At 44.8% G+C, this 16,224-nt stretch overlaps 1 protein-coding gene across 1 annotated transcript in view; it reads left to right on the forward strand.

Annotated features, from left to right (window-relative positions):
• synpra (synaptoporin a) overlaps window positions 1–16,224 on the forward strand; it is a 312,565-nt gene that overhangs the window by 249,036 nt on the left and 47,305 nt on the right. The window contains exon 4 of the mRNA XM_067999126.1: window positions 9,913–10,111. Coding sequence (XP_067855227.1) covers window positions 9,913–10,111 — 199 coding nt within the window. The remainder of the gene's footprint in view (window positions 1–9,912; window positions 10,112–16,224) is intronic.

The following is a 16,224-nucleotide window of genomic DNA, read 5'->3' on the forward strand; positions in this document are numbered from 1 at the left end:
CATCCCATTGATTTCAATGGGCTGAAAATCAAGCAGCCTCTGTTGGGAGTCAATCTGCTCCACCAGATTACTGCCCATGTGGCAAAGACAAAAATGTACCCCCTGGTGTGCAGTCTCGCTGGACATAAATGTACGTTGCAGGCAGGCAACTTAACATTATTGCACCAATTCTGTGTCCCCTGCTCCTGTCCAGCAGGAATCTGCATTGGGAGTCTCACCTTGTTTCATAAAATTTACCCTATACAGTTGTAATAGTAATAATACCATCATGTATGTTACCATGTCCTTTATAGTCACAGGTGTAACAGAAGTTTGAGTACCCGAGGTTAATGATAATATCTGCTGGTGTACATTCAATTCTCTCTGACTACCCGCCTCAAAAGCCTCTTCAAGCCAGCTCTTGCAGTCATTTGTAATCACTGTCCAAATACGTAGAAAAAACAAAAATAGAAAGAAAGAAATAAAAGTCCATTTCACAGCGGCATGCAGATGAGGCCAAGAAGTTAAAATACCCCAGGCCTCAAACTTATGGCTGCAAGTTCTGCATTCACCCTGCGACCCCCCACCTCCACAACCCCCACCCGCCCGAAATCCATTGGGGGTTAAAATTGACCTCTAAATATTGTTGTTCAGCATAATGGATACACCATGTAACCATTTCCTTTAAACTCATAGATGTAACAGAAATTTGAGTCCTCAGTTGGCTTCACTGCCTTGGGTCTTGGTGGCAAAATTCAAACACAGTGTAACCCAGGTGGGGCAGTGTCACAAGAGAAATGCGAGAGAAATGTATGGGGTAAATTTTACGATACTAAACCAGACAAGGTTTTGCTAAAATAAACGGAGCTGGCTCAATTCAGTGCTTATTGGACATCGGGGGGTGATTTTAAACCCCAAGAACGGGTGGGTTGGGGGCGGGTGGGAGTTGAAAATAGTTGGGTTTTTTGGGTCGCAACCGCAAAGTTTTTGGACTTTGCAATCCCAGTGGGAAGCCTGCACTTTTATGCGCCGACGTTAAACCCGGAAATAAAGCCGGGTTGCGGTCGCAACCCAAAAAACAACTATTTCCAACTCCCACCCGCCCTCAACCCACCCGTTCTTGGGGTTTAAAATCATCCACCAGATCACCACACTCAATTACCCAGAATTTGGTAATAATTAGTATTGATTAGGAAAGCAGAACATGGGGAAATGATTTGGGAAAAAGGGAATGTCATTCTGTAAAACACAGAAGGGCCAGTTTTCTGAATGTATGCTCACCATGGGGGAGAGTGTGAGCACACTTCCTGTCATATTCCGTTCATTAATCTAATGGACAGAAAATTATGGGGAGCACACCCACGATTTCCCAACTTGCTAGAGGGCAAAGCTCCAAGCCAGAATGGTGCATCCGGAAAATTGGCCCTTAAGAAGAAGCTTTATTTTGTATCCTACCCCACGTACAACTTGACTGGGGAGTGTTTGATGTTGTCAGTATACACACAAATTGGAAGATCATTCTATCTGCAGCACCATCATCCTATACGTAATGAGCACAAAATTCTTCTGCAAAATGTTTTCACAACAAAGCAGAAAAAATAATGGGTAAAAAGTTACCTCCAATTCATAGACAATGTTTTAAATGACCTTCTGAACATACACTGAACCTAATGAGCCTGGAGTTATACTTGAGGAGGCCTAATACTGGGCATGGAGTAGGACTTGTGTCCACACATCCGTTTGGCTCTGACCCCATCCAAATTTCTGGGGTCAGGGGCATTTAAACGTTTCGGGCTGATGCCCTTGCCATTTCCAGCACCGCTGAGGCATCTGCCTGAGGGGGAGTGGGTGGTGGTAGGGGTTTCAGTTTTATGCTGCACTTTACTGCAGCATTAGGGGCTTGCAGGGCTTTTGGAGATAGACCAACATTTTTAAATTCCTCAGTTTGCTTCTGCTGCTAATTTCGGCAAGGTGCCCCTGGCCTAGTGTTGTTAAAGATGTCAATGAGGAAGTATATCTAATGACACGGGCACCAGCCCAAAATGTTTAAATGATCCTGACCCTAGAAATTTGGATGGGGTCAGAGCCTTAGGGATGGGTGGGCAGACATCTCACTCCATGCTCAATGTCAGGCCTCTTCAAGTATATCAGTTGTTGTTGTTATCACATGATGTATTATCCTCATTTGCATGGCATCATTATATACTTGCTCATTTGTGGGGCGAAAATGGGTCGAACCCCTGATGGATTCAGGATCTACTCCAAATTCTGGCCTTCTTGCTGCCAATGCACTTAAAACTTCTCTCCTGGTCCCAGGAATCTTTGGCTCATAGTTTCAATTTTTCCCATGTACTGTTCCTGACTAATTGTTTCATGCTGTGGTTTTGGGTGAGGTATATTTCATGTCATATTTTGCAAATTACTAAAGGCAAATTGTCTAATGAGGTTGTTGTGTTTAATTATTATCCCCCATATTTATGAAATTTCAATATTTATTTTCCTCTCCGGAGCAGAGAAATTATTCCAGTATAAAATTGGGATCACGTAGTGCAGCAATTAGCTTAACTGCTTAAAAGATTAGTCGTTGTATAACATCCATTGAGACATCTGCTCACAATGGTTTCACATTTAAAATTAAGAACTGGGAGAGACAATGTATTCTACTAATTCCAGCTATCCTCAGAACTTTTGAAGTTGTTTGCAAATGCCCCATCTGCAACTCAGAGAGTGGTGAGAATGTAGAACTCGCTATCACATGGAGTGGTTGAGGTGAATAGCATAGATGCATTTAAGGGGAAGCTGTTTTAAAACTTTAATGGGAAACTAGAGAAGTACATGAAAGCGAAAGGATTAGAAGGATATGTTGATGGGGTGAGATGCAGTAAGGTGGGAGGAGGCTCGTGTGGAGCATAAATACTGGCATAGGCCTGTTAGGCCAAATGGCCTGTTTCCATGCAGTAAATTCTATGTAATTCTATGTATTATAGCTAATAATGTGCACCAAAGTACAGGAAGACATCAACAGGCTTGCAATGTGGGTGGATAAATGGCAAATGAAATTCAATATAGCGAAGTGTGAGGTGGTTAGTTTTGGTAGGAGGAATAAGGTCTGGGAATACAGATACATGAATCACTAAAAGTAACAACACAAATTGATAAGGTCATAAAGAGTATAAACAAAATTCTGGGGTACATTTATGGAGGAGAGAATAAAAAAGCAGGAAGGTAATGTTAAATTTATATAAAACCTTGGTTAGATTACTTGGTGTTCTGTGTGCAGTTCTGGTCTCCATACTATGAAAAGGATATTGAAGCACTGGAGAAAGTATAGAAGAGATTTACAAGGATGTTACCAGAATTGAAAGGATGCAACTATCAGGAAAGATTGAGCAGGCTGGGGATCTTTTGTCTGGAAAACAGAACACTAAGAGAAGACCTGATAGATGTCTTTAAAATCATGAAGGGGTTCGATAGAGTGGAGGTGGAAAAATCATTTCCACTCTGGGTGAGTCCAGAACAAGGGAGAATAAATGTAAGATAGCCGCTAAGAGATCAAATATAGAATTTAGGAGAAGTTTCATTACACAGAAAGTGGTGAGAATGTGGAACTTGCTGTCACATTGAGTGGTTGATGCATTTACGAGGAAACTTGATACGTACATGAGGGAGAAGGGAATGGAGTAATACGGGGGGCAGATTGGGAAGAGGTAATTAGAGTGGGGGAGGCTCGTGTGGAGTATAAACACTGACATATACCAGTTGGGCCGAATGGCCTGTTTCTATGCTGCAGAGTCTATTTCATTTTTATTATTTCCTTGAATGAAAAACTAAAAGGTAGATTTTTCTTTTTGAAGGAAAAATGGAAAAATAGTTGGGTTTCAACGTAACTTATGAACTACTAACAAAATCGTGGGAACATACAGTTATCAAATAAAGTGATTCATAAGGATGTGATTTTGTTAGCAGTAAAGAAAAGCTGGCAACTAATTACGAAGGACTGCAAGTATGATCTAGAGTAAAATACTTACTTTTCAATTTAACTGCCTAGCTACCGTATAGTGCACAACTTCCCCTTTAATGGCTTTAACAAGTAAATCTCGGCTTTTTGCTGATATTCATTTATCGATTGTTGGGTGGGTAGAAATCCTGACTGGAAAACTGATTACAGATTCCCGTTTCACCACTTTTTTGTCAAACTGACGGAGATAGAAACGTTGACTCAGAAAAATCTATCCTCAAAGCATTCCTAGAAGCTCTGAGCTCTTCATGTAAGATTTTAGGAATTTCATGAGAATATTTTGCAGCCAAACCATATGAAAAGTTGAAAGGTATTGAAAGTCCAGCTGTAATGAGGATTGGCTGAGAAACTGTGCATTATCAGTATGAATCCAACAGCAGGGGGCAGGTGGGGGGGAGGGGGGACACGGTGCAGAACCCAGGGGCTTCATTTTAGCACCCGCTATCGGGTGCATTCCTGGCAGGGGGGGCTCCGAAAATTGGGGAATCCCGGAGTGGGTCCGAAGCCCGGCTCCAACCCGCCCACTTCCGGGTTCCCCACAGACGCGCCGACGTGCACGCGCAGCCCCCGCATGTGGGACCCCCGCAGGCAATTAAAGCCAGCAGGGTGCCACTTAAGACTATTTACATTGCTATTTCAGGTCATTAACAGACCTGATTAAGGGATTATGTGAGGAGGGGTGGGATTTTAGAGACAACTGGGACTGTTTCCCACACTGGGGGAAACACTCCCAGTTGAAATGGACGTGTTGCAGCTGTCAGCCTGTGGCAGCTGCAAAGGTCCATTTGACAGGTAGGGGGGGGGAGACCCTCACTCATTGCAGGAGGCCACTCTGTCACTTGGGACAAAGTTTGGCCTCCACCACCCTCCTCCTGACAAGAAAATTCACCAACTTGCACACTTACCCCGGGGTCCAGAGACATGTACCTACCTTGCGGACCCCCTCAGATGTACATCTTCCAGATGGGGGCCGCCGTAGCTGCAGTCATGACCTCCTCGGAGGGTGAACAGCATCACCAGCCTCACCAGCCTTGCCAGCCACGCTGTCCACCTCTGACACGTGGAGCTCCACAACAGAGTGCTGTGACACATCCACCTGCACAGCAGGAGGGAGGGCAACCGCAGAGAGAGATGCGTCGCAGAGGGCACTACCCTCGCCACAGGGTCCACAGACCGAGGCTCAGCTTCCTGGACCTCTCTGAGCAGCAGTGCACACGGAGGCTCAGAGTTACTCGACATGTAGTCGTGGACATCTGCAGCCTCCTTCATGCCGAGCTGCTCCCGGTTGGCCCGAGCACCATCTTCTTACCTGTCACTGTCAAAGTCACCACTGCCCTCAACAACTTCTCCTCCGCATCCTTCCAGGGTGCCACCGGGGACATCGCCGACGTCTCTCAGACGTCTGCACAAAAGAGCCCTGCAAATACACCTACACCCACTCTGCAGTGACACAATGGGTGTCATCAGTTGTGGGTCTTCATTGTGATCCTCAGGAAAGGGCATTATTGCACAAACCAGACAAGATTCGCAAAGACGTGGCAGTAGTGGTGCCAATATAATATGTAATGTCAGTTGGTCAGAAATTCAATATAAGTAAAAACCATGACAAACCCTCAAACACCCTTGTGCATCCCCTTCATGCTCACGACACGTTTGCCTTATGCTTCCTACTGCACATATGTGATGCATGCCCTGTGGCTGCAGCACAGGTAGTGGCAGGTTGAGTGAGGCTGACTGTGAAAGAGATGCATGAGAGGGTGAGTATGAGATAGAGCCATGAGATTGTATGAGGATTGGGTTGAGTGGTAGTGGCGGGATGAGTACTGGCGAGGTGAGTAGGTGCAGGTAAGATGAGGATGAGGTTTGAGTGGGTATGAGGGTTGATGTGACAGAGTAGTGTTGGCAGTGCAGAAGGAGATGTGGGGTGGGGGCGGTGATGTGGCCGACAGAGTGTAGAGGAATGAGTAAGTGTACTCACTTTGGCTGACCTACTTAGGTCATTGCAGCGCCTCCTGCACTGTATGCAAGTGGGCGATATGTTGGTGGTGCAGGTGACCTCCTCTGCCACCTCGAGCCAGGCCTTCCTGGTGGCAGAGGCAGGCCGCTTCCTCCTGCCCGCCGGGGGGAAGATCTCTGTCCTCCCCTTCCTCCTCACCCCATCTAATGATACCTGGAGTGAGGCATCATTAAACTGGGAGCAGCCTTCCCCCTGGGCTGCTCCATGCTGTAATTTTTGCTATTTGTAGCAGCATCTGTCAGTGGATGACTGCCCCTTTAAATAGAGCTCCTCCAGCTGACAGAGTTTACTGCGCATGCGCAGTCCACCCGACGCGCAGATCAGCAGTGGGGAACCCGGAAGACCAGGTAAGTGGATCCAATTAGGCTGCGATCGCGTGGGGGGCAGACTGATTTCGCCGGGCGCGTTACCCATGCGCCCAATAGCCCCCCACCGCGAACCCGCAGCCCTGGTAACATCAAGCCCCAGATCTCCCAGATTTCTGCTCCATTCACAAAGAAACTAAAAATTGTGATTCACGGGCAGGGGTGGTAGGCGCTTCTTCTGCCCACCCCACATAGTTCTGGTAATAGTTTGGGGCGTTACTGGACAATCCTAGAAACCCTGCCAATGTGGCAGTGAAAGGCCCACTGGTAGCTTTGTCTGCTGAGAGCACGCTGAGGTGCCGTTCTGGCCACAAATGGGCCTCCACCACTGAGAAATTAAATGAAAATTGATCCAGAGGGGTCAATTCCTGCTTGACTCTGGGCCTGCCAAAAATATTTAACTACCTCTACTCTTTGGCCGACCAAACCTTTTGTGCTCACCTTTGCAATGGCAGAGTGCCACTCTGATATTCTGATGGTTGGTATCCCTGTTGCACTACCATAGGCCAGCTGCCTACCCCTATTATTTAGATGGCTCCATTCCCATGACCGGAGAGGGGGTCATGGCCAGGTCAGAGCAGTGACTAGAAATTCCACCTCACTGCATTTCCAGTAGCACAATGGCGATGTGGAATTTTAATTCTGTTAATTGCCAATTTGTGCAATTGACTACGTTGACAGCCAAATTATCTTATATGAGTGTAATTTATGCTCCTCATGTGGAGCGTTGGACATCGGGAGTGCATATCAGAAAGGGAGGTCAGCAGACAATGCAGGATTTTCCAATTACAGTCCCCCACAGCATATAACGGGCGTGTTGGTGCTAACGCAATTGCCTGCTGTACGCAGTGGACAGTAAAACCAGAATAAGTTGTAGCAATGAAATAGCTCACGTAGTTGTTAACAGTACAAACAGCTGACTGAAGCAGCTTGGGACGTTTTGCTACATTAAAGGCACTTTATAAATGCAAGTTGCTGTTGTTGAAGCTGCCTGAAGTCTCCACTTTCAGACTGCCTCCTGTAATTCTTAACTGCGCCAATAGCTGATTGAAGCTGCTTGAAGACCTGATTTTGCCTGAAATCAGCGGAGCTTTTAAATCAGTGAGTACTTATTGAACTGCACAAAATAGCCAGCGTGCTTAATATGTTTTAAGCAGCGCCTATGTAATTGACTCCTATGGTAATGACAAATGGTTAGGACCATTTGCCCGATATAGGCGGCTGCCCGTGATAAGCATGGATTGTGCATGTTGTGGGGACTGTATTAAAGTCTATCCTATGATGCCTGGAAATAGTAAAAGAAAACATCAAACACTGTACTGTGTGTTCCAAACTCATATTTTATCTAATGAAGTGAAAACACAGGAAGAATAGCAAAACGTTACTCTTCAGTGATAAGAGCAGTTTCCAGCTGTTGCATTGATAGCAACACAGCTTTGCCCCACCACCAAACTACTACCTGGAGCAGGTTATGGCAACACAACAGGAACAAATGACAGTATTGCATTTTTATACTATGATTTTCACATTGCATTTATTTAGTAATATTACCATCGTGTACAGTTAAGACCAGGCATTACTTGCACATACAACTGAGGTTGACATTTTGCAAACAGGTTGACAACCCTACTTTTGAAATTTCACAGGCGTTCCTCTGGGCTCCTCCCAGAACTCCAGGAGTAGTCTGGCAGAACCCATTGGAAAACACCATGGTCCTGGATATGCTATGCCTTTACCATTTTCTGGGGATTTTCCCACATTTTTAGTAAAGTGTAACCAGCCGGGTTCAACAAAGAAGGAAGCAATTTTAAAAATATGTATGTCTTGATCACCACCCCCTTACACACGGGCCAAGAGGGAGTTTGGGGAGGAGACATGGCAACCTTGCCCCCTTGGTGGGCAGGCACCAGACTTTCCACCAAATGGGGCAAGTGGGCACCAGAGCCTGTAGCGGTGCTTGCCCCATGCAAAGAGGTGCCTTCCCACTGGTGCCGAAAATTCCGGCAAAATCTGCATTGGGGTCACCTGTGGGCACCATCCACCTCAATATAACTGCCGAAATTGCATCCTGAGGATTTTGGGATCCTGGTGTCCATCAGTGAAGTGCATGGACAAACCTGCCAGGAGAGATTGGCTACAACCTCCCCACAGATGTGTCAACGTGAACAGAATGCAAAAGACAGTGAGTATGCACATTTGAGCACACCAATTGTAACAGTGCAAACTTGCTCCAATACTTTTGGTCATACTTAATATAACAGAATATTTCTGTAACATTCAGAGTGGGAATCTGAAATGTTCAAACATAATGCAATATACTAATAGATTACTAGTTTTAGAAATACTGGGGGTCTTTTTGATTTCAATGGGATGAAAATCGGACGAGTTCTACAATGGGCGGTGATCTGCTCCATCAGATTACCACCCATGGGACGAAGTTGGAGATTAGCCTCACTTTGTCAACTAGAGCAACAGTAGGGATAAAATAGTAATAAATGAGACAGAGAAATATTTGGTGCAATTTTCACCCAAGAGGATTAGGAAATATAAACATAGAAGAACAGAACAGTAATTGAAAACCTTTTCCTTTTCATTTTAGTGACATGCTAGAGGTTTCACAGTTATACAGTGTCACATTACGAAGATTTACAAGTTACAAAATATAGACTTTTAAACAAATGTTGTAAAAATATATAGATAACCCCCCATTCTTAGCATTCCAATTAATCTCACTGTTGATTCAATTCATGCTTTGAAATCCCAGTTATTTCTCAAGTTATTATTGACTTTATTCCTATTTCAGGTCAGAACTTTGTGCCATTAGCCTTAGAGTGCATTGTCATCGCTCAAGCTTAGACTTCCTATTCTGTAATACTTAGCTAATGCCTATAACTATTCTACTGAAGACACGAACAAAATGACACAGAGAAAAAAAGCATATCAAATAACTGCTACCCTTCAAGGAACGACAGAACTCAATATCAAGCAGTTCACAGGAACCAGCTTCTTGCCTAAATTAAATCCCTCATAGTGGTAATGTCCTTCGTAGATACAGATCCATTGCGTTATGCCTTGTTCCCTCAGTAAGGTCACTCATAACAACTTCCCTCCTTAACCCAGGGCCCTTGCAGAGGCAGTTTTTTTCTGTGGCAAGAGAGATCAAAACCACATATCATGTACAAGCAATTTCTAATTTATTCTCCCAAGAATTCTAAAGTCGCAGGTTCATACTAACCCTAACTCTATCCTCCCTATAAGAGGCAACAAATTGAGTTGTTTGGAATTTTATACATTCATTTAAATTTAGAGCCAAGCTTAAAGTACAATTTAACATTTATCAGCTATTAACACTTCAGTACTTTGGGAATAAATGTGCCTGAGAAAAGCTTTCTAACTAAAATAATGCCCCGATTGAATTATGTCTACTGTGAAACAAACATGCAACTAAAAAAACCATCAAAAAAGAGAAATCCATAGTCAGAAAAACAATGATTGTGTGTCTAATGCTGATACTTTGTTATGTGTACTTCCAGGTTACACCAAGTGTACTTTCATGCGCCCACCTGTGAAGGAAAAAAGCAGGAGAAGCTGTTCCTGATAGGCGACTACTCTTCATCCGCTGAGTTCTTTGTCACCATTGCTGTCTTTGCATTCCTCTACTCGCTGGCAGCTACAGTCGTTTATATTTTCTTTCAGAATAAATATCGTGAAAACAACAGGGGCCCTCTGATTGTAAGTAGTATATATCTTTGCTGTTAAAAAATGTCTCTCTTCTAGCCTTGTGCTAAGCTGAGTCTATCCAGCCTATTTCAATATTCCAGAAATCATTGCGACTTGTAGAGAACCAAAGAATTGAAAGACACCAGTTGTCAATACATTCCCAATTTCAAATGGTGAGGGTTAATTCCATGGGCCTTTTGGAATATATTTAAATACACTGTGTGATATCATTTCATTTTGTACTGGGGATGAGAATATTAAAATATTTTAGTTTGTGCTCTGGGGGCGATTTTGGTCTTCTTACTACCCTGTTTGCACACAAAAACTTGGCGGTAGGAGATGGAAAATGGAAAGTCAGTTTGTCCTGCCCAGTGTGCGCTGGTTGCAGAACTTGCTTGATTTTCCTGGCGGAGCATTCCTGGTGGCCACAGTTCTCATCTGAAACAGCTGGAAGCCTCATGAATACGTGCAAATTGGGTTTGTGCGGCATCATTAAAACAGCAACGTCATTTCCTGACCTTAACTAACAGGGTGGACATGACATTAGAAGAAGAGATCAAAAAAGATATCAAGACATTTAAGCTAGAAAGGGGGGAGATAACCAAACTTAGAGAGGATGAAACCCGGAGTCTGGATGGTTTGCATCTGCACATATTAAAAGAACCAAGGGAAGAGATAGCAGAGGCACTATTATATATATAAAAATTCATTAGTAATGGGAATAGTGCCATAGGACTGGCAGACAGCGAATGTGATTTCTATATTTAAAAAGGTAGATAGAACAAGACCGAGGAACTATAGACCAATTAGCTTAATGTCTGTGGTAGGGAAGATAATGGAATCTTTATTTAAAGATGTAATAGAAAACATCTAGAAACCGAAAATATAATAAAGAATAGTCAGCATGGATACAAAAAGTGAAGGTCCTGCTTGACCAACCTTATTGAATTCTTTGAAGAAAGAACAGAAAGAGTAGACAAGGATAATGTAATAGATGTAATGTACTTGGATTTCCAAAAGAGCTTCAGTAAGGTACCACATTGTAAACTCATGACTAAGGTCAGACCATGTAGAGTCAGGGGGCAAGTAGCAGAATGGATATCAAGCTGGCTACAAATCAGAAAGAAGAGGGTAGGGGTTAAAGGTATTTACTCAGACTGGCGGAAGGTGGGAAGTGGTGTTCCACAAGGATCAGTGCAGGGACCACTATTGTTCACCATTTACATAAACGATTTGGACTCGGGAATCAAAACTCAACATAGACTTACCTGTGAGATCATCTTTGGCTGGACCACCAGCTGATACTGGATGGAGCATGCACGGCGCACAGTCCAACCGGTGCTTTCCTAAAATGGCAGTCGGAGTCCTATGTATGTCAAAGGACCTCAATTTGCATTTTAGATAGGCCAACTCAGGATTTGCTCCACCCGCCCAACAGTAGGCCTGGGGGAGGATTGCCAGAGCCACAGCAATGGCGGGAACAGAGCGGTATGTCATTCCCAACATTTTCGGGGCACTACTACCTGTTTCTGCCAGGCAGGAGGCCTCAAAGTCTATCCCCTGGTTTGTCATCAACAACTGGACAGTTAGAAACATTTTATGATAGTATATAAGAAGTTAACATCAGATGTGTATAGAGTGGTGCACTGTTCTCTTTGAAACTATGTCACCTAAATTGTGCAGAATTAACATGTAATTTGATTATATGACAGACATTAAAAATAATTACATAGAACAAGCCTACACTTTCTGTCACCAGTAACTGTGAGTGGTATTCTCTCTACCATCAGCTGCCTTAAACTACAGTAAGTGTTGTAATTATGAAAAAGATAATATTGCAAAATGTAAAGTAGTGCAGTACTCATTTCAATCACTTGTCATCTCCTGTTCTATAATTATTCAAATTTTTTGCAAAATTCTTCCTAATTAGTGAGTTTATACTTCTTTTTCTCCCTTTCTCCTGCTGTGTAAAGGCATTAAATTGTTTGGTAGAGTTAATAAAACTTACCGACCATATTAAAAAAGCATATTGGCATCACTCATCATTAACTGGCAACTAAAATATCTTTGCAGACAGTTTTTAGAAGTTGAATTGTTTGTAAGAATATTCACACGTAACAACAGAAAATAGGATCTGATGTTTCTCATGTCTTAACTGTTGTTAATATTTCCCATTTTATGGTTCATAGGATTAGATATTATGGGGTAGAACTTTCCCATACTCTTATTAAAGAATTAGGAACATAGGAACAAGAGTTGGCCATTCAGCCCACAAGCCTGTTTTGAAATTTAATCAGATCATGATTGACCTGTACCTCAACTCCGTTTGCCTGCCTTTGATCCATATTCATCAATACTCTTCCCTAAAAAAAAATCTGTCGCTCTCAGTCTTGAAAATTTCAGTTGACCCAACATCCACAGTCTTTTGGGGGAGAAAACTACAAATTTCCACTACCCTTATGTGAGAGTGCTGTGTTTTGCTCAGTGAGTCAAGATGTATTAAACACTAGAGCTGATAAACAGTTTGACCGCATTTATCTTGATTAGCTAATAGGTAAATAATTCATCCAGTGTGGGATTGAGCCACAAAGAGCAGAAGGACTCAAGTTCAATCCCTGCCTACACTGAGTTCGCTGATCTTAAAGGGTAGTCATGATGTGGAGATGCCGGTGATGGACTGGGGTTGACAATTGTAAACAATTTTACAACACCAAGTTATAGTCCAGCAATTTTATTTTAAATTCACAAGCTTTCGGAGATTTTCTCCTTCCTGAAGGAGAAAATCTCCGAAAGCTTGTGAATTTAAAATAAAATTGCTGGACTATAACTTGGTGTTGTAAAATTGTTTACAAAGATCTTAAAGGGGTGGGTGGAGTGCTGCCACAATTGGTCTCAGTGGCTTTTGGCTACAGTAAGAGTATCCATGGAGCCCTGCTTTAAAGGGTGTGCGCTGTTGCACAATGAATGAGAACGGGATCAGGCTGACACTGGATTCCCTTCATGATTGAATAGCCTGCCAATACACATTGCCTAGTCTCCCATATGAAGAATGGTACTTGCGTGAGGTAGCACAGGGCTGCCAGTGTCTGTGGAACTCTCGCCCAGTATTAGTAATTGCCTTGAGGAGCAGTGAAAGGGGAAGAAAATTGGGAATAAAAGATCACTGGGTTCTGCTTATAGCATCACAGAGCAACAGAAAGTAATGCATGGGAACAGATTAACCTTGACTCAGACATGCTAAAAGATTTTCAGCATCTCAAAAAAAGAAAAAAAACTTTAGACAATAATGTAGACAATAATTCCAAATGTAGATTTTTTCATACCAGGGGCTCGATTTTACCGGCGGGTTTCGTGTGCGTATCCAGCGGGGGGGCCCCGAAAATCCCGATATCCAGGCACATGACCGGATCGCGCCACGATCCCGCCCACTTCCAGGTTCCCCGATGACGTGCGGGGGTGCGTGCGTAGCCCCCGCTGGTGGGAATCCCGCAGGCAATTAAAGCCAGCGGGATGCCACTTGAGTGTATTTATTTTGCTTGTTCAGGTCATTAACTGACCTGATTAAGGGACTGTGTGTGATTTTGGAGAAACATGGGAATGTTTCACACATTGGGGGAAACAGTCCTAGTTGAACTGGACGTGTTGCAGCCGTCAGCCTATGGCAGCTGCAAAGGTCCATTTGACAGGTGGGGGGGGGAGACCCTCACCCATTGCAGGAGGCCGCTCTGTCACTTGGGACAAAGTGTGGCCTCCACCACCCCCCTCCTGACGGTCAAAGTCACCAACCTGCACACTCACCCCGGGGTCCGGAGACATGTGCCTACCTTGCGGACCCCCTCAGATGTACTTATTGCGGATGGGGGCCGCCGTAGCTGCAGTCATGACCCCCTCGGAGGGCGAACAGCATCACCAGCCTCGCCATCCACGCCGTCCACCTCTGACACGTGGAGCTCCACAACAGAGTGCTGTGACACTTCCACCTGTACAGCAGGAGGGAGGGCTACCGCAGAGAGAGACGCGTCACAGAGGGCACTACCCTCGCCACAGGGTCCACAGACCGAGACACAGCTCCCCGGACCTCTCCGAGCAGCAGTGCACACGGAGGCGCAGATTCACTCGACATGTAGTCGTGGACATCTGCAGCCTCTTTCATGCCGAACTGCTCCTGGCTGGCCCCAGCACCATCTGCTTACCTGTCGCTGCCAAAGTCACCACTGCCCTCCACAACTTCTCCTCCGCATCCTTCCAGGGTGCAGCCGGGTACACCGCCAATGTCTCTCAGTCGTCTGCGCGGAAGAGCCCTGCAAATACACCTGCACCTACTCTGCAGTGACACAATGGGTGGCATCAGTGGTGGGTCCTCATAGTGATACCCAGGAGTGGGCATTATTGCACAAAACAGACAGGATTCGCGGAGACATGGCAGTGGTGGTGCCAATATAATGTGTGATGTGAGTTGTTCTGAAATTCAATATAGGTAACACCCATGACAAACCCTCAAACACCCTTGTGCATCCCCTTCATGCTCACGACACGTTTGCCTTACGCTGCCTACTGCACATATGTGATGCATGCCCTGTGGCTGCAGCACAGGTGGTGGCAGGTTGAGTGAGGCTGGCCGTGAGGGAGATGCACGAGAGGGTGCGTATGGGATAGAGCCATGAGATTGTATGAGGATTGGGTTGCGTGTTAGTGGCGGGGTGAGTACTCGCGAGGTGAGTAGGTGCAGGTAAGATGAGGATGGGGTTTGAGTGGGTATGAGGGGTGATGTGACAGAGTGGTGTTGGCGGTGCCGAAGGAGATGTGGGGTGGGGGCAGTGTTGTGGCAGACGGAGTGTAGGGGAAAGACTACGTGTTCTCACTGTGGCTGACCTACTGCGGTCATTGGAGCGCCTCCTGCACTGTATGCAGGTGGACGATATGTTGGTGGTGCAGGTGACCTCCTCTGCCACCTCGAGCCAGGCCTTCTTGGTGGCAGAGGCAGGCCGCTTTCTCCCACCCGCCGGGAGGAAGATCTCTGTCCTCCCCCTCCTCCTCACCCCATCTGATGATACCTGGGGTGAGGCATCATTAAACTGGGAGCAGCCTTCCCCCTGGGCTGCTCCATGCTGTAATGTGTTCTATTGGTTGCAGCATCTATCAGTGGAGGAGTGCCCCTTTAACTAGCGAGCCTCCAGCTGACAGATCGTACTGCGCATGCGCAGCCCGCCCGACGTGCAGACCAGCAGCGCGGAGCCCGGAGGAGCAGGTAATTGGATCCCATTAGTGTGTTGCCTGCTACGATCGCGCGGGCAACCCACTAATTTCACCGAGCGTGTTGACCACGCTCCCGAAACCCAACCCGCCAGAAACCCGCAGGCCTGGTAAAATCGAGCCCCAGGTGTCAAAATAAAATCAGTGGTATGTTACAGATTTAAATCATGGTCTCTAGTTTGCCAATAAGCCAATTTTCCACATATATTTTCCACTTCAATTAAACATTACGTTACTGGATGTTCTTTTCTTTCTTTTTTCCCCATTAACAATAAACATTTTTGAGCATTCTTTGGCAATGCGGCTTGAGATAATAACATCTGCAGAGAGCAAGCTTTTAATCTAGTTTAGAGATAAATATTGAAGATTGCTAATTAGTGGTGGCTATTGAAGCTGACAAATGAAATGAGTTAAGGGAATCTTAATATAATCACCAGAGAATAAAATGCTTGAGCAAAGAACAGTACTAATCTGAACTCTCCAACCCTGAAAGAGCTGAACTGTATCTCCGTAGAATCGATTGGCTTGTGATGCTGTTATTAAATTTAGGGTATAATAGGTCAGGAACATGGCACATGGAATGACATTAACTGTTCTAAAGGGTGCTTACTTAGTGTTACTAACTGAGAGAACCACATGTACGTCAAGTATCCAATCTAGTACAGATTTGGTCAGATTGAATGCAATATGCAAAAACTAAAGCTATTTTTTATATTACTATCAATCTACCTTGGTGTTGCACATGGGAAGTCAAGACCAAGTTCAGTATTCAGGCCAAGCAGATTTAGAGGACAATGGATAATTGGAGCAAGGCAGGGGAAGGGGGGGAGGGAACGGAGAAGAGCAGGAGGAAAGAGGATGAGGGAGAGAGG

This window comes from Heptranchias perlo, chromosome 17 (genome assembly GCF_035084215.1).
Source record: "Heptranchias perlo isolate sHepPer1 chromosome 17, sHepPer1.hap1, whole genome shotgun sequence".
NCBI classification, from domain to species: Eukaryota; Metazoa; Chordata; class Chondrichthyes; order Hexanchiformes; family Hexanchidae; genus Heptranchias; species Heptranchias perlo.